The 25,345-nt window shown below is 52.3% G+C and overlaps 1 protein-coding gene across 1 annotated transcript in view; it reads right to left on the bottom strand.

The window, feature by feature from the left end:
- PTK7 (protein tyrosine kinase 7 (inactive)) overlaps positions 1–24,712 on the bottom strand; it is a gene marked incomplete at both ends in the record, with an annotated part of 56,431 nt that extends 31,719 nt beyond the window's left edge. The window contains one exon of the mRNA XM_080699788.1: positions 24,643–24,712. Within this exon, the coding sequence (XP_080555914.1) occupies positions 24,643–24,712 (70 nt within the window). The remainder of the gene's footprint in view (positions 1–24,642) is intronic.
- Between the last annotated feature and the right edge of the window lie 633 nt (positions 24,713–25,345).

Below are 25,345 nucleotides of genomic sequence, written 5' to 3'. Positions count from 1 at the left end.
TTGCCCTACTGGGGATGGAACCCAGGGGCATTCTACCTCTGAGCTACACCCCAGCCCTATTTTTTATTCTTTATTTTGGAAGAGGGTCTCACTGAGTTGCAAAGGACCTCACTAGCTGAGGCTGTCCTTGGACCTGGATCCTCCTGTCTCAGCCTGCGCCCCCACACCCGGCTCCTCTGGCCGGTGTGTTCTAACAGCAGGTCTGGTCCTGTCAGCCAGCTCGGCTCCCAGGTGGCCAGCAAAATGTTGACTCTGATATGCACAGGCGAGGGGAAGACAGCACTCGTGGTTACCCACTGCAGCCAGGCCCAGGGTTGGCAGGTGGACAGAGGAGGGCGTGGGGGCGGGTCCACTGCTCAATTAGGGTTAAACCATCAGATTTTCCCAGACTTTTTTTTTTTCCGTATTAGGAATTGAACCTAGAGGTTTTCTACCTCCAAGTTATGCCCCCAGCCCTATTTTGATTCTTTTTTGCAGTACTGAGGATTGAACCCAGGGACATTCCTCTTCTGAGCTACACCCTCAGCCCAATTTTCCCTCCTTTTTTTATTCTTAGTGAGAAAGGATCTCACTGAGTTGCAGAGGGCCTCACTAAGTAGCTGAGGCTGTCCGGGAACCCGGATCCTCCAGTCTCAGCCTCCCAGTACAAGAGTGTGCCACCATGCCCGGCTCTTCTTCCTTTATCATTTTTATTTTTATTGCGGGTCTGGAGATGGAACCCAGGGGCATTTGACCTCTGAGCTACACCCCCTGCCCTATTTTTTATTCTTTATTTTGAAACATTGAGTTGCAGAGGGCCTCACTAAGTAGCTGAAGCTGTCCCCGAACCGTGATCCTCCAGGTCTCAGCCTCCCGAATGCTGGGGTTACAAGCGCGCGCCACCACGCCCGGCTTCCTTTATTTTTAAGGAAAGTAACAACAACCAAAAAAGGTTCCTAGATTTGATCCTCAGCACTGTCAAAAAAAAGACACACTTTCAAAAAGCTGATCATTTAGAAAATGCAATCTGGCTAAAGATAGCAAAATAAGTAATCCAATCTCCAAATCAATAAAAACGGACGGAAAAACCACACGCTGATGAGTAAAGACAGAAACCACTCCTTATAAGTTATTTTTAAAAGCACCAAAAACTTGCAACTCATCACCAGCTGCTTAGGCCTGGGGACAATCTGCCCTGGGGGCAAACTTAATAAAACATAAAGCCCACGCAAAGCCCAAGAAGAAAGGGCTCCTCGGAGCCGCGGCTGATGCAACAGCGGGTTTGAACAGCCAAAAATATGACAGGACCTAAAGTTCCCTTCACTCTGCGGGTCTTTACGGCAGGGCCTGGGAGGCGCACGATCTGGCTTCACTTAACTCTGGGACTGGCTGTCCCTCCATTCCAGAGGTGCCTCGCAGACCTGCGGAGTCAGGACAGAGAGGCACCGGGAGATGAGAAGGGGGAAGACGGGAGAGACCGAGACCCCATCCGAGTGGGGAGAGAGGCCACCAGGCAGAAAGACACGGACAGAGGCAAACGAGACGAAGACAGAGTAAGAGGCCTGCGCAGGGAGGCAGAGAAGGGACCAGGGCCTGGCGTACAGGTGCGCACACATGGCTCCCGGCTGCCCTCCCCCTTCCCAGCAGCCGAGGGGGCTCCAGACTGGCCCGTCCTGGCTGCCAGGGTAACAGCTGTCGGCAGGTGGGAGAGCAGGGGGAGCCAGGGCCGCCGGGCAGGGCTCTATCCATGGCAGCCAGACCATTTAGCGTGGAGCCCTCACGATGGAGGCTCCTGGTAAATAATTCACCAGGAAGAGTACAGTACCTTCCCCGACTCATCCATTATTCACCAAGATAAATGCACCATATTGTTATACTTCCTGACTGCTAAAAACAGCCGGAGCCACTAGGCCAGGACCAAGAGGACAGCGGGGCAGTTTCCACCCAACTCTTCCAGAACCCCTGACCCAGCTGCTTGAGGGCTGGCGCTTCTCAAGCCATGGAAGCACTCCTTTCCAGAAAGCGCCAGCCTGGGTTCCTGAGGTCCCAAGGCCCAGCCCCCAGGAGCCTAGGGCCAGAATACACAAGTGTGCCCAGAAAAGTCCCGGTAAAGGCCTTGTGTTCACCAGACGCTGGAGGCTGTACCCTTCACCAAAAAGGGAAACTGCCTTCTTTGCATCTGAGGGCAATACTGTTCCTCAGTGGTCCTGTTCTGATGCCAAGTGAATGCCAGCCACCAGAGAGGCCTCTGCCTCTGCTTCAGTAAAGCAGGCTGGTTTCACCTGCTCTCCATCCCCCCTTCCCCAGCTGCTCCAGGAAGTTTAGAGACCACCCAGCTCCCAGGCCCGATGGGAATGGGTCAAGAGACTGCAGCCGGATGGCCTGCGCTCAAGTCCCACGCTGCGCCAGGAGGAAGAGCTTGGACAAGTTGGCCATTCTTTCTGACCTGTTTTCCTATCTATAAAATAGTGCTAATAAATACAGGATCGAGCCGGGTGTGGTGGTGCACACCTGTGATCCTACTCAGTGAGGCCCTCCACAACTCAGTGAGATCCTGTTTCAAAATAAAGAATAAAAAATTGGGCTGGGGGTGTAGCTCAGAGGTTGAATGCCCCTGGGTTCCACCCCCAGTACTGCAAAATAATATGACAATAATATCAGCTTCGTGGGCTGCTATGGAAAGTATACTCACATGCCGACACAGTCTGTTCAGCACAGGGACTACTTGGCACAGAGTACTGACTACATGAATCTGGGCTCTTAACCGTTACTTGTCATTATTAAGTGAAGAATTTTTGGGAGGAAGGGAGGAAATACATTCCATCACAAACATCTCTTCCCGGGATAGGCCTCTCTTAACATTCCTTTCCTTTCTCTCCCTCTTTTTTTTTCTTTCTCTTTTTCTTTTTGTGTGTTACTGGGGATTGAACCCAGGGGTGTTCTATCTCTGAGCTAAACCCCTTTTTTATTTTTTGTTTTGAAACAGGGTCTCACTAGGTTGCTGAAGAGTCTCACTGTATTGCTGAGGCTGTCCTTAGACCTGTGATCCAGGGCTGGACATGGTGCATGCCTCCTGAGTACTGTAACCCCAGTACTCAGGAGGCTGAGAAAGGAGGATTGCGGGTTCAAGACCAGCCTCACATCGGGTGTGGTAGCACACGCTTGTAATCCCAGCATTGGTAGGGGGAGACTGGAAGATCGCGGTTTGTGGACAGCCTCGGCTACTTAGTGAGGCCTTCCGCAACTTAGTGAGACCCTGTTTCAAAATAAAAAAAATAAAAAATAGGGCAGGGGGTGTAGCTCAGAGGTCGAATGTCCCTGAGTTCCATCCTCAGACGCGCAAAAAAAAAAGACCAGCCTCAGCAACTTCATGAGGCCCTGTTTCAAAATAAAAATAAGCTGAGCGTGGTGGCGCACGCTTGTAATCCCCGCGCTTGGGAGGTGGAGACAGGGGGATCGTGCAAGTTCGAAGCCAGACTTGCTGGCTTTAAGAGACCCTGTTTCCAAATAGAAATATAAAAAATAGGTGTCTGGGAGTGTAGCCCGGAGGTAGAAGGGTTTCCAGGAACCCCGGTACCACCAAAATAAATAAATAAATAAATACATATTAGAAAGGCCCAGGGGTGTAGCTTGTAGAATGACCCTAGGTTCCATTCCCAGTACTAAAAAAAAAAAAAAAGCCCTGCAATCCTCCTGCCTCAGCCTCCCAAGTACTGAGGTTACAGGTGTGCACCACCACGCCCAGTTCACGATGATGCTTTTCAAAAAGAAAAAAAAATGGGCGTGGTGGTGCACGCTTGTAACCTCAGTACCTGGGAGGCTAAGGCAGGAGGATCCAGGGTCTCAGCCAGCCTGAGCCACCTAGTGAGGCCCTGTTTCAAAATGAAGAGTTAAAAATAGGGCTGGGGGTACAGCTCACAGGTAGACTGCACCTGGGTTCCATCCTGGGTACTGCGAGAACAAAACAAAAAAACCCTCAAAGCCTCTTACTGGATCCTTTTGAAGGATGCTAAGAAACCACCTCGTTATTTTGAAAAGTAACAAAACAGTTCATGAGGGTGTGTGTGTGTGTGTGTGTGTGTGTGTGTGTTATCCTGAGGATGGAACCCAGGGGCATTCCACCTCCGAGCTACACCCCCAGCCCTGTTTTTTACTCTTTCTTTTGAAACAGGGTCTCCCTGAGTTGCAGAGGGCCTCACTAAGTAGCTGAGGCTGGCCTTGAATCCCGATCCTCCTGTCTCAGCCTCCCCAATGCTGGGGTGACAAGCGTGCGCCACCACGCCCGGCTTAAGCTTTCTAGAACAAGTTCTGGGTGGGGGAAACACAAGGAAGAAGTTAGCTAACAATGTGCCATCAACTGAAACAATAAACGGGAGCCACCTTCTGTGCCTGCCTTGGCCCCGCAGGTGCTCAGGACACACAGCTGCCTGGCGGTCTTTAACTGAGCCAGCTAACACGGCGCGATATCCCTTCAAGATGTGGAACCAGCAGAGGGTCGGAGCCCGGTATGGCTCCCGGTGGGCAATTACATTAATTATCATTATTAACCCAGCAAACATTTATTTAGAGCCTAGCCTGAGCCAAGTGCTCCGTAAGAACACTGGGATGGAAAGAGAACAACACACAATTACTGCCGTGAGTATCTGAGTTTAGTGGGGGAGCCAGACAAGTAAACATATAATTACAGTAATAGCTAACACTCACTGACCCTCGCTGGAGACCAGGCACTCTTCCAAGTATGGCAGGAGGGCCTATCATCTCGAATGCTCTCACCCACCCACCCACCCAATGAGCTAGGCGCTGTGATCCTCGTTAGGCAGACGGAGAAACTGAGGCAGAGAGGAAAGTCACTCGCTCAAGGTCACAACTAGTCAGTGCGGATCGCAGGAGTCAAGTCTCAGGCGATCCGGGCACAGAGGGCGGGCGGCCTGTGGTGACCACTGGGCCGCGCGTTGCCAGGGTGTGATGGGCGCCTGCCCAGGGGAAGGGAAGGGGGTCCTGGAAGGAGTTTTCAACACAAGGTTTGTGAAGGGATGGGGATTAGAATCCAGAAGGAATCCAAAGCCAGAGACAAGGTACAGGCAGAGAGCTCCAAGCAATTCACGGTGCCGAGTGTATAGGATGAGGATGGCGGGACATACAGCAGGAGGACGCTGTTCAGGGCGGGGAGACGGGGAAGATGCATATTTACCTGCTCAGGTGGTCTCCGGACAGAAAAACCACTCACATGGTGAGTCGTCACCCCAAGGAGGTGGCTGCTGCTTGGGTCCTGAATGGACTGAAGTCAGCCTTTGCCATGGGAGCAGCTGCAGTCACAGGTTAGATTACAGGGCGGTGTCATACCTGTTTTATGAGTTTCCTAAGAACGTCCTAACAAATTACTGTCAACTGGTGTGTGTGTGTGTGTGTGTGTGTGTGTGTGTGTGTGCGTGTTGCAGTACGGGGGATGGAACCCAGAAGCATTCTACCTCCGAGCTACACCCCTAGTCCTAATTTTTAGTCTTTATTTTGAAACAGGGTCTCCCTGAGCTACACAGGGCCTCACTAAGTAGCTGAGGCTGTCCATGAACCCAAATCCTCCGGTCTCAGCCTCCCAAATGCTGGGATTACAAGTGTGCACCACCGCGCCCAGCTTGTGTGTGTTTTATACTAGGGATGGAACCCAGGTGCATTCTCCCTCTGAGCTATACCAGCCCTATTTTATTTTTTATTTTGAAACAGGGTCTCACTCAATTACTTTGGACCAACCTTGAATCCAAGATCCTCCTGTCTTAGCCTCCCAGATACTGGGATTATAGGCACGCAACACTGCCCAGCAAGGCAGGCTTTAAACGACAGAGAGCCATACTCTCCAGTTCCAAGAGGCAGAAATTTGAAGTCAAGGCCCTGGCAGGGTGACTCCTTCCAGAGGCGCTGAGGGAGAGAATGTCCCGTGACTACGTCTGGCTTTCGGCGGCTGCCACCATCCTTGGCTTATAGAAACAACACTGCATGCTCTGCCCCCAGGTCTCAAAGAGACTTCCCTTGCTGTCTGTCTGTCTCTGCCTCTCTTTTCCTCTTCTTGATACCACCAATCATAAAGGATTAGAAACCACCTCAATCACTTCATTTTAACTTGATTTTTTAAATTTTTTTTAAAAAAGGGGGGGCCGGGCGTGGGGGCGCACGCTTGTAATCCCAGCATTCGGGAGGCTGAGACAGGAGAATCGCAGTTCGCGGACAGCCTCAGCTACTTAGTGAGGCCCTCCGCGACTCAGTGAGACCCGGTTTCAAAGTAAGGAATGAAAAATAGGGCAGGGGGTGTAGCTCGGAGGTCGAATGCCCCTGGGTTCCATCCCCAGTACCGCAAAAAAAAAAAAAAGGGGGCCTTCCACTTCCAAGCTATACCCCCGGCCCTATTTCGTGTTCTTTATTTTGAAACAGGGTCTCGATAAGTTGCAGAGGGCCTCATTAAGTAGCAGAGGCTGGCCACAAACCCGGATCCTCCTGCCTCAGCCTCCCATGTACCGGGATGACAGCGTGCGCCCCGCACCCGGCTCACCTCATTTATTTTCGAGTGTTCCCTCTTTCTTATTAGCTTGAGATCAATAAGATGAGAAATGTAATCTCTTTTCTGCCTTACCTGCTATGATCTCCCCCACCAATGGCCATTAAATTATCCGTGCCCACTGCGGGCCTGTTCTAAAGAACACAGCAGAGACGGTGAACTTTCCTGTTCCTGATCTTTATTTAATGTCTCTGAAGGAATTAAAAGAAACATGATTTGGGCTAGAACATGGTTGAGGGAAAAATTTCCACCCTTGGGTACAGAGTTGCCTTGGGATTAATATAAATACTCTCTGTTTTGGTCCATTTAGGTCCCTTCTGGGGGAAATCACTGCCCTGAGTGTCCTGGAAGGTTGAAGAGAGCCAGAGGAGCTGAGGGTTAGTGGTTAGTGGGGGTGGAAGCAGGGATGGCCGGCAGCGCTTCCCTTCCCCGAGGGAAGCCACAGCCCAGATTGGGGCATCTAAAGGTTAAGGACCTCAGCAGATGGGGAGGGAGTTAAAGGAGGAACAGTCCCCGCATCCTAGGTAGGGGCGCCGGGGGTACCCTCCACTCCTGTAACACGCCCTGAAACAGGAAGGTGGTCTCCAGCTGGACCTGTCTGTCTGCTCCCCACACACACACTTGGCGAGGTCCTTCCAACTTAGAGTCAGCGTACTTCTGTGTGTGCTACTGGGGATTGAACTCAGGGGCATTCTGCCTCTGAGCTACATACACCCCAGCACTTTTTAATTTTTATTTTGAAACAGGGTCTTTCTTGCTAGGTTGCTGAGGCTGGTCCAGAAACTGCGATTCTCCCGTCACAGCCTCCCAAATACTGAGATTACAAGTTTGCACCACCATGCCCAGCTCAACATACATTTCCTACAGGTAGCCTGTACACACGTCCATGCATATGTGTGCATACACACACATGAACACATGCAACACATGAACACATGCAACACATGAACGTCTGCAATACTCTGGGCACTGCTATGACACGGATGTAAGTTTGCTTAACTCAAAGATGAATAAGATACATTTATCTTTTTCAGATTAAAGCCTTATTGCTCAGCCTACCCTTTATCCTTAATAAAAGCAATAACTCAGCCAAGCGTGGTGGGCACGCTTGTCATCCCAGCATTCAGGAGGCTGAGGCCAGAGGATCGCAGTTCGTAGACAGCCTCAGCTACTTAGTGAAGCCCTCTGCAACTAAGTGAGACCCTGTTTCAAATTAAAGAATAAAAAAAATAGGGCAGAGGGTGTACCTAGGAGGTCGAAAGCCCCTGGGTTCCATCCCCAGACAGGCAAAAAAAAAAAAAGCAGTAACTCTGACCTCCATCTGTCTAGTTCCTGGGTCTGTTTGCTTTTTCCTACTTTCCCTCCCATCTCTCTTTTCAAATTCAGAAGTGAAAAAGGGGCTGGGAGTGGTGGTACATACTTGTTATCCCAGTACTTGGGAGGCTGAGACAGGAGGATAACAGGTTGGAAGCCAGCCTCAACAACTCAGGGAGGCTCTCTGCAATTTAGCGCGATCCTGTTTTTGGTCTGTTTGTTTTGTACTTAGGATTGAACCCAGGGGCATTCTACCTCCAGCTCCATCCACAGCCCTATTTTACTTTTTATCTGGAAACAAAGTCTCACTAAATTGCTGAGGCTGGCCACAAACCTGCAATCCACCTGTCTCAGCCTCCCAAATCCTAGGATTACAAGCGTGTGCCACCACACCCAGCTTTGACCATGTTTCAAAATAAAAATAAAACCAGTGTTGAGGTGTTGCTCAGAGGTAGAATGACCCTGAGTTCAATCCCCAGTGCCACAAAAACTAAGATAAAATGTAAAATTTCACTTCCACTTTCCCGCTGTATTCCGCAGGAGAAGTGACAAGGACCTGGACCGGCCCGGAAAGTGGCACCGAAGAGGGGAAAAAGCATGAAAGTAATCCAGATACAGTAATAAAAGGAAAAGTGGAGCTAGGGTCTCAAAGGCGTGTCACTGAGGAATCCGGGTACCCTGGGGCTCCCCTCCTGACACAAGGATCACACCTGCCATGCCCCTCCAAAGGTACCTCATTAGGGCCACCCGCGTGTTCACCCCACAGAGAACATGGAGTCAGGGCAGCTAAAGCACTCCGAGTTCTGGCTTCAGCATCCAAAACCTTCTAGAGCATCCAGAACCTTCTGGAGCAACCAACCAGTCTGTGGGGCGGGGTGAGGCTTGTGGGAACAGCAGAGACAAGACTTGACCCACCTCATCGAGTCTTCCTCAAGCTGGGACAACAAGGAGAACACATCTGACAGAATGGAAAAAAAATGAAATAAAAAGCAGGTGAGCAGTGTGGGGGAGGGCGCAATGGTCCTCACCCGCCAGCCCGGGGCTGGGGTGGCTGAGACGGAAGGCTCGCGGGTTCGGAGCCAGTCTTGGCAACTTAGCGAGGCCCTCAACAACCTAGCAAGACCCTGTTTCCAAATATGAAATGAAAAGCCGGGCTTGGAGGCACAGGCTTGTAATCCAGCATTTGGGAGGCTGAGACAGGAGGACTGTGGTTTGTGGACAGTCTCAGCTGCTACTTAGTGAGGTCCTTTGCAACTCAGTGAGACCCTGTTTCAAAATAAAGAATAAAAAACAGGGCTGGGGGTGGAGCTTGGAGGTAGAATGCCCCTGGCAATACTGCAAAAAAAAAAAAAAAAATTAAAAAACTCGGGCTAGGGGGTATAAAATTCAGGGGTAGAATGCCTCTAATTTCAATCTCCAGTACTCCACCCCCCAAAAAAACCAGTTCTAAATCATGTAACAGAGAAGAGGAATGGCCTCAAGGACCAGGGAATGAGATCCTGGGTGGGCACTGGGCCGCCACTGCCAGTTACCTGGAACAACCCTCGCTTAAGCTGGTTGTCTTAGCATAATTATTAATAATGGAGGTGGAGATGTTTGGATGATAAATCATCTGGTCACCCAGGCATTTGAACCTAGCTCACCTGTTTTTACACAGTACCCTGTGTGACTTTCACAGGCCCTCGGCTCAGCAGTGATTTAGGAACTGTTTTGGTCTTACACCTACTGAGACTCTGATAAAAACTATAAAGCCCCTCCCCACAAAAATAACACATATGTAAACTCTTGCATACAACTGTTTTTTTCTTTTTTCTTTTTTGGTAGTACTAGGGATTGAACCCAGGAGCACTGAGCTATACCCCCAGTCCTTCTGTCTTTTTTTTTTTTTTTTTCTTTGCTGTACTAGGCATTTAACCCAGGGGCATTCTACCCCAGCCCTATTTTTTTTATTCTTTATTTTGAAACAGGTTCTCACTGAGTTGCAGAGGGCCTCACTGAGTAGCTGAGGTTGGCTGCGAACCATGATCCTCCCTCCTGTCTCCGCCTCCCAGATGCTGGGGTTACAAGCGTGCGCCACAGTACTGGGGATGGAACCCAGGGGCATTCTACCTCCAACCTACACCCCAGCCCTATTTTTTAAATTATTTATTTTGCAACAGTGTCTCACTTGCGGAGGGCCTAAGTACCTGAGACTGGCTGTGAACCCAGATCCTCCTGTCTCAGCCTCCCAAATGCTGGGATTACATGCATGCGCCACCACGCCCGGCTTCCCTTTTTTACTTTTTAAACAAGGTCTGTGCTCAGTTGCTGAGGCTGACCTGAAACCTGGGATCCTCCTGTCTCAGTCTCCCAAGTCCTGGGAGGTAGGCTTGCCCTCAGCTCTCTTGTATACAGTTGTGATAATTCATATCCTTGACAGAGCAATTCTATTTCCAGGGATTTATCCTACAGATACACCAGCACAAAGTCCAAGTCAGATACAAGGATGTTTATGGCAATATTGTTTAAAATAGGAAATGAGTAGCCAAGCGTGGTGGCGCACGCTTGTCATCCCAGCATTCAGGAGGCTGAGACAGGAGGATCGCGGTTCACGGAGAGCCTCAGATACTTAGTGAGGCCCTTTGCAACTCAGTGAGACCCAGTTTCAAAATATAGAATAAAAAATAGGGCAGAGGCTGTAGCTCAGAGGTCGAATGCTCCTGGGTTCCATCCCCAGACCCGCAAAAAAAAAAAAAAAAAAAAAAAAAAAAAAGGAAATGTGCTGGGCGTGGTGGTGCCACTTGTAATCCTAGCACTTGAGAGGCTGAGACAGAGGATCCAGGTTCACCACCAGCCCTGGCTACTTAGTGAGGCCCTGCGCAACTGTTTTTTTTTTTTTTTTTTTTTTGGTGGTACTGGGGTTCCTGGAAGCCCTTCTACCTCCGTGCTACACTCCCAGACCTATTTTTACATTTTTATTTGGAAACAGGGTCTCCTAAGCCAGCACGTGCGGCTGGCTTCGAACCTGCGCAATCCTCCTGTCTCTGCCTCCCAAGCGAGGGGATTACAAGCATGCGCCACCATCCCCAGCTTCCGCAACTGTTTTAAAGTAAAGCATAAAAAATAGGGCTGGGGTGTAGCTAGGAGATAGAATGCCCCTGGGTTCAATCCCCAGTGCCGTAAAAAATAAAAATAAAATAAAATAGGAAATCTTACAAGCATGGTGGCCCACGCTTGTAATCCCAGTACTTGGGAGGCTGAGCAGGTTCAAAGCCAGCCTCGGCAACTTAGTGAAACCTTGTTTCCAAATAAATAAAATCAGCCTGGGCATTTAACTTGGAGATAGAATGCCTCTGGGTTCAAGCCCCGATACCAAAAAATAAATAAAAATAAAACAAGAACTCTTCAGAAATAACCAAAAGTCAGCCAGTAGAAAACAGGGAAATAAACGGGGGGGGGCGGGGGGGGGTTGGTTAGCACCTGTTGCAGGCTCAGCTCCCACTCCAAAGGTGTAGGAAGATGTAGGCGCCTTCCTGCCCCCACACACCCCCAACTCGGCAAGGTCCCAGAGGAGGAAGAGCCAGGAGTTCGCACAGGAGGAGACTAAATAATGAATTGTAAGCGTGTGTTTTCTTTGGCCAGGGCACTCTGGCCAACCTCTGGGGGCTGCTGGGCAAACATTTTTCATATTTTAGTAGCTGGCCTAGGCCCAAAGCAGTAGGAAGTTAAGTAAGCTTGAGTGAGCGGCACCCTCCTCTCCTTGGCCTGAAGAAGTCTTAATGAGGCTCGAGGCAGAGACCTCCAGCAGACCCCCGGTGTAGCCTGAAATATCACTGGGCCTTCACTGCTTTTAATGAATGCAGATGATTCAGCAGCAAAACTCTTAGCCTGGAGTGAGCGCGGTCTTTGTGTGGCTGGTTTCGCCAGCTTACAGCCCGGGCAGGCAGGGCCTGCGGGAGGGCAGGCAGCCTCAGGTGCCAGGCTAGCCCAGGCAGCCCCTTGCTCATCCAGGGCAGCAGAAGGCAGAAAACGCAGAGCACAAAGGAAGATCTCCACCCCGCTGCTCCCTCCCTCTCCCAACCACCCAGGCCAGCCCAGACCCTCTCTGCTCAAGCTCTGGGAAGAAAGTGTGAGCTGGAAAAATCAAAAGACATTCCTTTGATCTGGGAAGGGCGGCCCCAGGCCCCTTACAGGCCTGTGCCTGGCTGTCACACATCCTGCTCTAAGGGCTCTTCTTCACTAGACAGGCCCTCCACCTTCACCTGCTGCCAGGTACCTGAGAAGGCGGATCCCCCCTCCTTCCTGACCCCAGGGACACAACAGCGGAGACGCATAAATAACCTCATTTACACCCGGTTTTTAAAGTTCTCTTTTGGCAGCAAAAACTGAAAGCAATTTGTCAGGAGCCTCAGAGCAGCTTATAGCGCATTTATTTTTCAGCCTGGGGTTTGGGGGATTTGCTGCCCTGTCAGCCTGATCAATGCTTCCCTGGCTGCGAATTCGGCTGATACCATGTCCACCCGCAAGACCAGTCACTGGCAGGGCACCCGCGGAGGTCTGTCCATACAAGTCTTCTCTGCACTTTCCTGGCCATGGGTGTAAACGTGAGCTAGACCAAAACTAGGCAACCGGTTAAACCCAGAGCTGAGGGCCCACAGATCTGCCTGCATTCAGAAGAGAGAAAGGCTTCAAAGAACAGAAGCCCTCCGTATCCCCGCAGGTTCTCCATGGATTCAACCCACTGTGGACAATTCGGGGTGGGGGGTACTGGGGATTGAACACAAAGGCATTCTACCTCTAAACTACAACCCAACCTCTTTTTAAATTTTTTATTTTACAACAGTTCCTAGAAGGGCATGATGACGCACACTTGTAATCCCAGCACTAGGGAGGCTGAGACAGGAGGATTGTAGGTTCACGGCCAGCTTCAGCAACTAGTGAAACCCTCTGCAACTTAGTGAGACCCTGTTTCAAAATAAAGGATAAAAAAATAGGGCCGGGCGTGGTGGTGCACGTTTGTAATCCCAGCATTCGGGAGGCTGAGACTGGAGGATCGCGGTTCGCGGACAGCCTCAGCTACTTAGTGAGGCCCTTTGCAACTCAAGTGAGACCCTGTTTCAAAGTAAAGAATAAAAATGGGGCAGGGGGTGTAGCTCGGAGGTCAAATGCCCCTGGGTTCCATCCCCACACCCGCAAAAAAAAAAAAAAAAAAAAAAAAATAGGGCTGGGGGTGTAGCTCAGAGGTAGAATGCCCCGGAGTTCCATCCCCAGTACCACCACACACACAAAAATTATATCTGTACTGAATTATAAACAGACCTTTCTTCTTGTTATTTCCTGAACAATAAAGAATAATACTATTTACATTGCATTTACACTGCATTAAATATTAAAAGTAACCTAGAGATTACTCAAGTTATACGGGATAGCTGGGCACAGGAGAACATACATGCCTTTATTCTTAGCACTTGGGAGATTAAGACAGGAGAATCGCAAGTTCGAGGCCAGCCTCAAAAACTTAGGGAGACCCTGTTTCAAAATAAAAAATAAAAAGGGCTGGGAGTAGAGTTTAGAGGTAGGAAATCCCTGGGTTCAATCCCTAGTACCAAAAATAAAAATAAAAAAGGATTGAGTCCAGGGGCATTTCACCTCTGAGCTATCCCTCCAGTGCTATTTTATTTTTTAGGGTTTTGCTAAGCTGCCGAGGCTGGCTTGAAACCTATGACACTCTGGCCTCCTAAGTAATGGAATTACAGGCGTGTGCCACCATGCCCAGCTTAAAACTATCCATCCTTTTTTTTGGGGGGAGGGTGTTACTGGGGATGGAACCCAGGGGCATTTGACCTCCAAGCTCCACCCCCAGCCCTATTTTTTTTATTCTTTACTTTGAAACAGGGTCTCACCGAGTTGCAGAGGGCCTCACTAAGTAGCTGAGGCTGGCCGGGAATGGCAATCCTCCTGTCTCAGCCTCCCGAATGCTGGGATTACAAGCGTGCGCCCCCACGCCCGCCTCAGTTATAGTCTGATTTAAAGGAGGCAAAGGGCACTCAAGAGTTGATGAAACTTACTTCTTTTAAGAACTCTAATGGATTTGGTATTATTATTTCCATCTTACGAAAGAGGAAACTGAGGCTCAGAAAACCGTAAGCTCTCTGTGTAAGGACACCGTAGAGTCCAAGTTCGGTTCCTGAAGCGATTTCTGGTTTCTGATTTTCCGACAGCTTCCTTGGTTAAGCTGCCCCTTCCCAAGCAAGCAACACTTGCTTGGCTAACTTCTCAAACCAGGACCTTTCTTCTATCACACCTTCACAGATCCTAGTAACAAAAGGAACACGGTTTCCCTAGCTCCTTCCCCGCAAAGCTGTCTGGAAGTGGGGCTCCCCGGCAGCTTGTTACTTATAAAGCGCTTTTAACAAGCCTTTCAAGTGCTCAGAGTGGGAGAAGGCAGGGTTCACTGGAAACCTGATCCCTGGCCGCCTGCGAGAGAGGAAGCCCTTAGCTCAGGCCCTTGGGGATAAACACCATCTCCAAACTCTTTGTCTGCCAGAGGAGATACTTCCTGGGGGGCGGGGGCAGCAATCCTTTTTATGACAAAGTCCACCTAACAACCCTCCACCGGAGACCTGGTCGGGGTCTTTATATAACCCACCTAACCATAAACTCTCTCTTTCCCCAAACCTGCTGGGGTCCCTCTCTCCACAAATACCTGTGACTGCCATAAACGCCCTAAAACAGCCCCCTTTACTGCCCAGCCTGCCTGCTGCTAAATGAGGGCATTTGTTTCAAATTTGCAAATACGGAAAGCTGTGGAAATGTCCACCCCTCAAATGCTCCGATCTGCATTCCTCCCCGCCTGAGGCCCCAGCTTCAAAAGCTGCACTGGGCCCTGGCTGTTTACTCATTGGGGGTGGGGGGCTGGAAGAGGCCTTCCCCTGCTCCCCCAGGAGGTTCCTTTGATCCGGGGCGGGGCAGGCGAGAGGGTGGGAAGGCGTAGTGAGGGGTGCCACTGCCCAGGCTAGGCCGGCCCAGGCGTCCCTGGAGAAAGGAGTCTCTGAAGGCAGTAGAGACTGGAGGGGAGGCCCGCCTTCAAAGGCCCGGGCCGGCAGCAGTCAGAGGCAGCGGGCAGCACACAGCCCCAGACCCTTCCATCAGCAGAACAGAAGGGGCAAAACTCCCCAAGGCGCCGAGCAAGCCAAGATGCCTCATCAGAACAGGGTACAGGCGTTTTACCAGACTCTTAGTTTTTCTGGGGGGTGGTACTGGGGATGGAACCCAGGGGCATTCTACACCCTAAGGCCTATTTTTTAGTCTTTTTTTTTTTTTTTTGAAACAGGCAGGTCTCACTGAGTTGCATAGGGCTTTCGATGTCAAGCCACATGATGGGCGGTATTTCCTTGCCCCCCACCCCGTCCCCCGTGACCGCAAGACAAGGTTTTCTTTGCGATTTGTTTAGTTTTCCGGGTGGCTAGGGGTGAAATTCAGATGGCAAATGCCATCCTACCCCACCCCTCTCCTCCCTACCAGAAAACAGCTCCCAGCCACCGTGGCATCAGATCACCAGAATGCCTTGCGGACTTCCGCAATCCGACAGAGGAACTAAACACTCAGCAAAGTCCCCAAGCAAGGCTGCCTGCGCGTGTGGCTCCTGGCTGCCCATCAGTACTAGGAAGGCTGAGAGAGGACTGCAAGTTCAAGACCAGCCTGAGTAACTTAGCAAGCCCGGTTCAAAGAATGAAGAAGGGCTGAGGGTGTAGCTCAGAGGTAGAACACCCTGGCTCGATCCCCAGTACCACAAGCACTCCACACAAAAAGAATCCCAAGAGAGTTCAAAGACACGGCGAAGGAAGGGAAGGGGCGCCGGGCTGGACAGCTTGCATCTTACACAGGGTGGCAAAGGCGGTGGTCCAACTCTCAACACTGGTGAGGGTTAAAAGACTTGACTCCAAAAATCATCGCGCCCCACTGCGTAGGTGCCAGGGCCCGGAGCACCTCACCCACTGCAGAATGACTCTTACCACCTACCTGGTCTCCAGCACCGCCTGCGCCCAGCAGGCAGCAGGGCTGGAATGCGGCAGCACACCTACAAGCCAGGGCCTGCGGCCTGGGACCTTCCAGAGCCCCATTGGAGGAGGCTGAGGACTCATGGGAAAAGCCCCCACCGCGGGTACTCGGGCAGCGTCCTGGACCTCTAGACTACACACGGTCTGATCACAGCTCTTTAAAAACTTTTAAAACATGTACAAACCTCTGATGGGACACTGAACAGCTTTTATTCTTTACTGGTGCCCTGTAATTAGACATCAGAGTGAGGTTCCGAATGATGGAAACACAGGGCAAACGGCACCTGTAGTGTGACCCTCCCCAGACCCACCCCGCTCCCTCCCCGTCCCCATCCATAAGAGTAAAATGGTACTGATTGCTTCATGTATGAACATAAGATTAGTTAAACTATGTCCCTCAATCAGACCTCCACTTTCCCTTCCCTACACCTACCCAGTCCCCTTCCACTAGCCCACTGGTTTATCCTTTTATTTATCTGAAGCCCTCTTTTTTTCTCAATTTCTCTCTAGATTCCATACACAAAACACTGAAAACCTTAACCTTCCTGCTTTGTAACAAAAAGAAAGAAAAGAAAAAGGGAGCCAGGTGTGGTGGCACATGCCCATAATCCTAGTACTTGGAGGCTGAGACAGGAGGATCCCAGGTTGTAGGCCATCCTCAGCAACTTAGCAGGACTCCCAGCAAAAAAACAAACAAACAAACAAAAATAATATATATATATATATATCTCCTGGCCCTGGATGTTACACCAGGCGTGGTGGTGCACACTTGTAATCCCAGTACTTGGGAGGCTGAGACAAGAGGACTGAAAGTTTGAGGACAGCCTTAGCAAGTGGTGAGATGCTTATCAACCTAGAGGCTCTGTTTCAAAATAAAGTAGGGCTGGAGGGGTGTAGCTTGGAGGTAGAACGCCCTTTGATTCAATCCCTAGTATCATAAAAAAGAAAAGTCCAGGGGCGTAGCTCAGCAACAGAATATTCCCGGGTTCAATTCCCAGCACATAAAAGGGGGAGCTGATTGGCAATCGCGCCATCCTGACTCTGGCAGGACTGCTCCTAAAGCCCACCCAGAGTCCTCTCATCCCCCAAATCCTCTCCCAACTTCATCCGCTCCCCCACGGCAGGGCAGGTGGCCTGTCAGCGAGACTGCAGGCCTGTGGCACACGCCTCGACTCCATCACACCAGCTCTGCAGTCCGCAGTGTGCCACAGTTTTTTGGGGGGGGTTTTGGCACTGGAGACTGAACCCAGAGGCGTTCTGCCATTGAGATATACAGCCTCACCCCTTTTTTATTTTTAATTTTGTGAAGCAGGGTCTCCCTACATCGCTGAGGCTATCCTCAAAACTGTGAGACTTCTCTCTCAGCATCCCAGGCACTGGGATTATGGGTGTGAGTCACCACGGTCGGTTTGGATCATACATTTGTCCTGAGTGTATCTGTCAAATGCAGACCTCTCCCCTGCCCCCCGCCCCAAAAAAAAAAAAAAACACAAAAAAACACCCTTGTCCTGCCTACCACTGAGCTTTGAGGACAGGACCCAATATCACCTTTAAATGACAAAGCGGGTGCGAGGGGTTATTACAGAGGAGGCTTTTCAGAAGCACACCCTCCTTCCCAGCTTCACCCTTGCTTCAGGTGTTCCCCATTAGGAGCAAAAGAAAAAGGGACTGCCCGGGTACACGCCTGCGCCTCTTGTAGGGAAGAGCTCTCATATCCCCCCCTTGTAACTTCCCAAACCTCTCCAAAATGTAGTCAAACTCTCACTGCCCTTTGCACTAAGGGAATTACACCCTGACGCCCCACCACCAGCTGACGGAGTCTACAGGCACCTGTGCCCTCGCAATGAAAGATAAAACGCGGCCATCAGAGTAAAGTCTTCCCAAAAACGCCAGGAGCGAGCTGGGGTGCCCAAAGGTGTGGTGCCGGACCCAGGCGGGAAGCGCCCCCCGCAGGTCAGCGGCAGAGCTCGCCCTGGGAGCAGCCCTCCAGGGCTTTCTGTCCTCAAGCTGAAACCCAGGCTCACAAAAGCAGTTTGGGACCAATGTGGGAGCAGCTCTGTGTCTCCAGCTCCAAGCCTGGTCCATCTCGCAGGGCCTCCCAGCTCCCCAGCGCTGAGGCCCTCGGAGGCCAGGAACCCACCGTGGAGGCTAAAGTGATACCCTGCCCCTCACAGGACCCCTCCACATCAGTCACACGCACTTCACCTGGGAGCCTGGGAGACGCCAGTGTCCCCAGAAAGAGAGGACACCAGAGACAGGAAAGCCCAAATGTAAGATAAACTCTGACGGTTCCGCTTCCTCAAGACTCAGCCAGTCTCCTACCCCAATTAGCTCAGAAGACTAGAAGTCTGCATCTGCCAGGCAGCAAAACCCCCCAGTGGGAGAAGAGCTCGGAAATAGCCCAAGACCTCAGCAGCCAGAGAGAGACACGCACGGTACCAGCAGCCTCCCAGGCTCCTCCGCCTGCAGGTTCTGAACAGCAGAACCCCAGGGCAGGAGCACAGCAGTAAAGAGGGCTCGCTTGAAACCCTCACGTTAATAGAGAGGTCACCGAAATGACTTTGGCTCATCAGCTGGGAAACAAAGGGCCACTCCCTGCAAGTCCTCGCTGCAGTGGGACGGCTGTGAGTAACTGCACAGGTGTGCACTGCACAAGATGCCTGGCCAGCACTGCCTGAGCCCACCAGCCAGGCCCTGACCTCCGGCAGAGGTTCTACGGACCTGGAGAAAGAGGTACTGGCCATGAACCTGCAATTCTCCTGTCTCGTTCTCCCAAGGACTGGGATGCCAAGCGTGTGCCACCATGCTCACGCAGATCACCATACACTTTTGAGAAACACGTATCTACACCTTTATAACACAAGACGCAGAATCCCTGCCCCATGACTTAGGGCCTAGTTTCCAGAAGTTGCATGCACACTTGAGCCAGCGAGGTACCTCCAGAGCATGGGGCCTGAGCTTCCAATAGGCTGCCGGCTCTGCGGGGAGGCTGGGAGCCCACATCCCACCACCTGTGCTCTGCTCCAGCACCATCTCAGGTAACACAGGAGGAGACAAGAGCTTGACCCCGGCTCCCGGCTCCCCGAGAGGGTGAGGCACCGGCCTGCGTCAGCCCTTCACACAGAGCGGCATCCCTGCCTGATTCTGTTTGTGTAGCATTCCTGGGAGGGAAATGGCCTAAGCGCAGAGAAAAGAGGACGGAAAGAGTGACACTACCGAGGAAAGAGTGACAGAGGAAAGAGTGACACTACGAGAACTTCCTCACACCACTGCTAGATAGATAGCTCGTGGGCTCCGCCTTTGTGCCGGAGGGCTTGACTGTGAACTCAGAGAACCCAAGACAGGACTCTACCCCAGCCGCCATGGCCAGATGGCCATGCCCTCTGAAAGAAAGACAAGGCTGCTGGGGCCCAGCCAGGATGGAGCAGGGGGGCGGGCGGCAAGACGCAGCCAGCCAGGGCCTGTGCCAGCGACCGTGCCCACCGCAGGGCGCAGGCCTGAGCGAGGGGCAGCATGCAGGCGGCAGAGGCGTGCTCCTGAGCTTAGGGAGAGAGCGAGCAGGGGGCGCTGAGGGGCAAGGGCCAAAGGCACGAGGCCCTGCTTAAAGGCTCTTCTTCTTCTGTCGGGAAAACACCAAAGACCAAACCCTCCCTGGCCCCAGACTACTCTTTACTGAAAAAGCCTCCATCCAGATGAGCCTCACAGAAGCTGCCCTGCGTAGACACCACCGGCACCAACCCTCACTCCCAAACATGCCAGGCTCCCGCCACTCACAACCACACAACAGCCAAAGCTCGGGGAGGCGGCTGCGCTTTGCAAACCAGATGCGTTCCTGAAAAGTGATCCCTGGACCAAATTTCTGCCTAACAAATCCAACTTCTCAGACGGCATTGGTTCTGCAAGAGAAATGCGCATTGCTCTCGGAAAAGCATTGCCACATTTAACGTGGCAAAGCTCGGAAGCAGCACATTTAGTGGACGAGTTTCTTGACAAAAATCTAATTCAAATTAAGCCCAAAGTGAGGTAAATTTTAAAAGTACACCTCACACCAAAGAGTGTTGGCACGAACTAGGTTATCTAAAGCAAATCTTCAAACATTGTGCAAGGTCTCACCCCCTAACTGATACTGTCCCAACGGGAAACTCCCTTAAGGTGGGGCTCTGTATAATGTTGGGTGCATAACCTGGGCACAGTGCTGTAATCAGTACTTGGGAGGCTGAGGCAGGAGGATCACGGGGATGAAGCCAGCCTCAGCAACGGAGCCAGACTCTCAGCAACCCAGAGATACTCTTTCAAAATAAAAGAATAAGATAGGGCTGGAGGTGTAGCTCGGAGATCGAATGCCCCTGGGTTCAACATACACACACAAGAAGGAATGCCTTGACCAGGATTTCTAAAACTTTCGTGCGGTCGTCTGGTGCTGGGGACTGATCCCGGAGAAGCACTGTACCTCCAAGCTACAGCCCCAGCCTGATTTTATTTCTTATTTTGAAACGGTCTCACTAAGTTGCAAAGGGTCACCCTAAGTTGCAAAGGCTGGCTGTGAACTGCGATCCTCCCGTCTCAGCCTCCCAAATACTGGGATTACCAACATGTGCCACCACTCCCGGGGCCTGACCGTGATTCTGACTGTGCTCTCAGGGAATGCTGATGCTGCTTGCATTTGGACCTTATTTTGAGAAGTAAAGTTATAGAATTGTAATCCCTTCCCCCCTCAATTTATTGCAGAAGGAACCTCAGGAAATTTGGGGGGTTTTGTGGTACTGGGGATTTAACCCAGGGACATTTTGCCTCCAAGCTATACACCCAATCCTTTTTTAAAATTTTTTTTGTTTTTGAAACAGGGTCTTGCTAGGTTGCGAAGTCTCGCTACGCTGACCTCAAACATGCAATCCTGACTCAGCCTCCCAAGTACCAGGATTGCAGACATGAGCCACCAAGCCCAGCTCATAGCACCAGTTTTTTGTTGTTGTTTTGGGAGGTAACTGAGGACGGAGCCCAGCGCATTCTACCTCTTATATATACCCCCTGGTACCATGTAATTTTTTATTTTGAAACAGTCTCAATCATTTGCAAAACGCCTCACTAAAAGATCCTCCTGTCTCAGCCTCCCAAGTACTGGGATTATAAACATGCTCCACAAGCAGGGCGTGGTGGCGCACGCTTGTAATCCCCGCGCTTGGGAGGCAGAGACAGGAGGATCGCGCAGGTTCGAAGCCAGCCGCATGCGCTGGCTTAGGAGACCCCGTTTCCAAATAAAAAAAATGCAAAAATAGGTCTGGGAGTGTAGCCCGGAGGTAGAAGGGCTTCCTGGAACACCAGTACCACCAAAAAAAAAAAAAAAAAAGAAAGAAAGAAAGAAAGAATAAAATAGGGCAGGGGGTGTAGCTCAAAGGTAGAAGGTCCACCCAGCCACACACGCGAAAGCAAAGCAAAGGGAAAGTTTAACTCTGCATTATTGCTCAGCCCTATACCCAATAACCTAGAGAGGAATCCAGAACAGAGAAAGCGTGGCACTCAAATCTGCAGGGGAAGCCTTCCGCAGATTAAAGCCCAACTGCGGCAGAAACAGGGAAGGTGTTCCAAGAAAGTTTTAGGAGAAAGGGAAGCAGCAGCCCGTGGGGGCGCTGGCCCAGAGGAAAGAAATGGAGAAGTCCTTTCTTTCTTTTTTCCTTCTTTCTAAAACCATGGATATTTTAGGCCGGGCGTGGTGGTGCACGCTTGTAATCCCCACGCTTGGGAGGCAGAGACAGGAGGATCACGCAGGTTCAAAGCCAGCTACGCGCGCTGGCTTAGGAGACCCTGTTTCCAAATAAAAATGTAAAAATAGGTCTGGGAGTGTAGCCCAGAGGTAGAAGGGCTTCCAGGAACCCCAGTGCCACCAAAAAATAAAATAAATAAAAAATAAAACCACGGATATTTTAGGAGACAGAGGGCAAGGAGGCTAACTGGCTGCAAGGTCCCACAGGTGGAAAATCCTGTTGGGATTATAAAGCTGGACAGGCGTGTTGGAGGCACAGCACGGGAGGAGACCTAGAAAGGGGCCTGTATGCACACCCTTCCATTCCATCCTGAGCACAGCCCCAGGTAGTAGCACCTTTACAGCGGCAGCCAAGAAAGCATCCCGTGACAGGGCTGGCCAATGACTTTGAGTTGACGTCGCAGAACACTTCCTCTGCGTGGCCTGAGCTCTGACCACCACTCGCTGCCGCTCTGGACACCAGGCGTCCAGCCAGATTCCCTGGGAAGGGTCTGAAGAGCTCTACTCTCCCGTCACACCTCCTTGCTGCTAATAAAACTAAGTGCGAGGCCTGAATTAAGATGCCACCAGCCTTGGGAAATCTGCTAGATAGCATACCCCAAAATGTGACAACTTAACTCTCCCCAAAACAAGGAGCGCCTAGAGGAAAGAATCCAGGGAGGAGGGTGGGAATAGGGATACAAACAGCTGGCTACTGGCAGCTATAGGTGTTAGAAATCCCAGGGAGCTGGGCATGGTGGTGCGTGCCTGTGATCCCAGCACTTGGAAGGCTGAGTCAGGAGGATCGCAGGTTCAAGGACAGGCTCAACAACTTAGTGAAGCCCTCTGCAATCCAGCGAGACCCTGTTTTAAAATAAAAAATAAGCAGCCAGGCATGGTGGCACACGCTTGTAATTCCAGTACTTGGGAGGCTGAGACAGGAGGATCTGGGTTTGCAGCCAGCCTCAGCTACTTAGTGAGGCCCTCTGCAACTTAGTGAGACCCTGTTTCAAAGAATTTAAAAAAAAAAAATTCAGGCTGGGGGGGTGTAGCTCGAGGGTAGAGTGCCCCTGGAGTTCAATCCCCAGCACCACACACACACACACACACACACACACACACACACACAAAGAGGGCTGGAGGTGCAGCTCAAAGGTAGAATATTCCCAGGGTTCAATCCCCAGCAACACATACACACACACACACACACACACACACACACAATCCCAGGAAGCTGGGCATGGTGCACGACTGTGACCCCAGTACTTGGGAGGCTGAGACAGGAGGATGCCTCTGGGTTCAATTGCTAGTACCACACACACAAAGAAAGAACTCGGGGGTTCAAATATCAAGCCTTCTCCTCCTCCACCACTATATTCATCTCACCAGGGATCTCAAAGTTTGGAAAGTAACTCAGCCATTTACAGCGTAATTACCCAAACTTCAAAATGGTCTAATCCACAAACCTAGCCAGCCTGGTCCCTAATTCCGGCCTTGTTAACAGTAGGGTCTCACTCCAGTTAATGACACAGCCAAACAGTGCGATGGAAAACTCTACTGTGATCTATTAAAACATTGTTGGCCCCTGAAGTCATGTGTCTGGGGTGGGTAGAGTCCCAGGATTGCACTACAAGACAATCATGCCTTCTCTGAAATCGTTTACTGCACATGGACAGGTTCCACACCAAGGCACATTTGGTGGAACTGATTTAAGGCTCTCATTAAAATGTTCCTTTGTTGAGCACAGACAACCCCCATCCCCAGGAGGAGATTCCAGACCTCCTGTCCCCCGCCCTAACCTCCCCTCAGGACCCTCTCCCCAACACAGGATTAACATCAGAGTCATCTCCAGGAAGGAATGTAACATTTGTTGAACAAGAGAGCCCTGTCTCCACCAGGAACTCCCCAGGACTCCAGAACTCTAAACATCGACAGGGAAGGCAGCCATATCGGGCAGAGCCACACACCAAAACCCAACCAGACAGCCTAGCAAGCCTGTGAGCTCAGGCTGCGCACCCATATGGCTGGGCCCCTGATCCTGGCGGTGCAAAAAAAAAAAAAACTTCCATACTTCCTCTGGGAGCAGATGTGGATTCTGCCATGAGCAAAAACCACCACACACGTCACCAGATACATGGGGCAACTCCAGAAACGCCTCCCCAAATCCTCTGAGCCTGTCCTGGGTTACTAACCTCTCCTTTTGCAACTAAGAGTGAGGGAGACAGTGATCTGACTAGCCCCTAAACCTCTCAACAGCTGGCAGAAGAGGAAGATGTCAGAAAATACAACTCTATCGCCCTGCTCCCCCACCCCTGCCACTCTTCAAAGGAGGGTAAAAGTAATAAAGGGGCTGCTTTGAGGATCACTGCCAGTACTTGGAAGGCTGAGACGGGAGGGCTGCATATTTGAAGCCAAACCGGCAACTGACCTTGATTCTATTTCAAAATAAAAAGACTGGGGGGGGGGGGGGCGGTTACAGCTTGAAGGTAGAATGTCCCTGGGTTCAATCCTCAGTAAAGAGGCACACTGCCGAAGATGCTGCGTCTGGGAAGGTCAGTACAGACTGTCTGGGATGCAGCGCACCTTTGGCAGCCTGGTGAGTTCCTGGCTCTCAGGTGTGGTTATCCAGGAAATAAAAGCTGTGTGTGTGGGGTGCCTACCCTAGAGATGCGAGCCACACCCTGGCTAAAACACTGGGGCCCTCTGAGAAGAGCCAGAAGGGCTCCCTTGGCCATTTTACCCTTAGGCGGGATCCCAACACACTCGCACACGAGGACAGACAGATGGAAATCCAGGGAGGCACCTGGGCAGGCCGGTGCCCCATTCTGGCGGCGGCCTGGCTCTCGGCGCCCGCGGCCCGACCCTCGGCTCCCGCTCCCGGGGGGCGGCCCCGGCTGCTCCCGCCCTCCCCCCCCCCGCGGCCGCCGGGGCCCGCCCCAGCCGGCCACAAAGCGCGGCCGATCGGCCCCCCGCCCGCCAGGAGCCCCGGCCCGAGCCCCGCCGGGGCCGCCCGCCCGACTCACCGCCCAGCAGCGCCAGCAGCAGCGCCAGCAGAGGCGGGGGGCCGCCCGCACCGCCCCGCGCGGCGCCCATCGCGGCGGCCCAGGCGCGATCCAGGCTCGGGCGCCGGCCGGCGGCCCAGGACCACCTCGAGCGCCGCCGCCGCCGCCGCCGCCGCGCAGCCCCGCGAGCGCGTCCCCAGCCCGGCCGCGCGCGCCGCCCCGGCCCGCCCCCGCCGCGCCCCCTCCCCGCGCCGGCCCCGCCCCCGACGCCGGCCCCGCCCCTCCTCGAGCCCCCTCCCCGCGCCGACCACGCCCCCGACGCCGGCCCCGCCCCTCCCCGCGCCCCCTCCACACGCCGGCCACGCCCCCGACGCCAGCCCCGCCCCTCCTCGAGCCCCCTCCCCACGCCGGCCACGCCTCTCCCGCGCCCCCAAACAGGCCACGCCCCCTCCTGGCGCCAGGCCCGTCCCCGCACCCCCATCCACAAAGCCAGGCCCCGCCCCCGCCCTAGACGCCAGCCCCGCCCCCTCCACACCCCCTCCACGCTGCCAGGCCCTGCCCCTGGAGCCCCCTCCCCACACCAGGTCCCGCCCCTGAACCCCCTCCTTGATCCCCCCTCCCCAGCCAGAGTGGGGAGGAGCGGTCTGGAGAGTCTGGAGCGGGATGGAGGAGAGAGCCGGGAGGAAGGCCCCTCGACTGAGGAACCTGGGCGAGGCAGGGAGGT

This window comes from Muscardinus avellanarius (assembly GCF_963383645.1).
Source record: "Muscardinus avellanarius genome assembly, chromosome: 8".
NCBI classification, from domain to species: domain Eukaryota; kingdom Metazoa; phylum Chordata; class Mammalia; order Rodentia; family Gliridae; genus Muscardinus; species Muscardinus avellanarius.
This window is presented reverse-complemented; position numbering and strand designations above follow the sequence as displayed.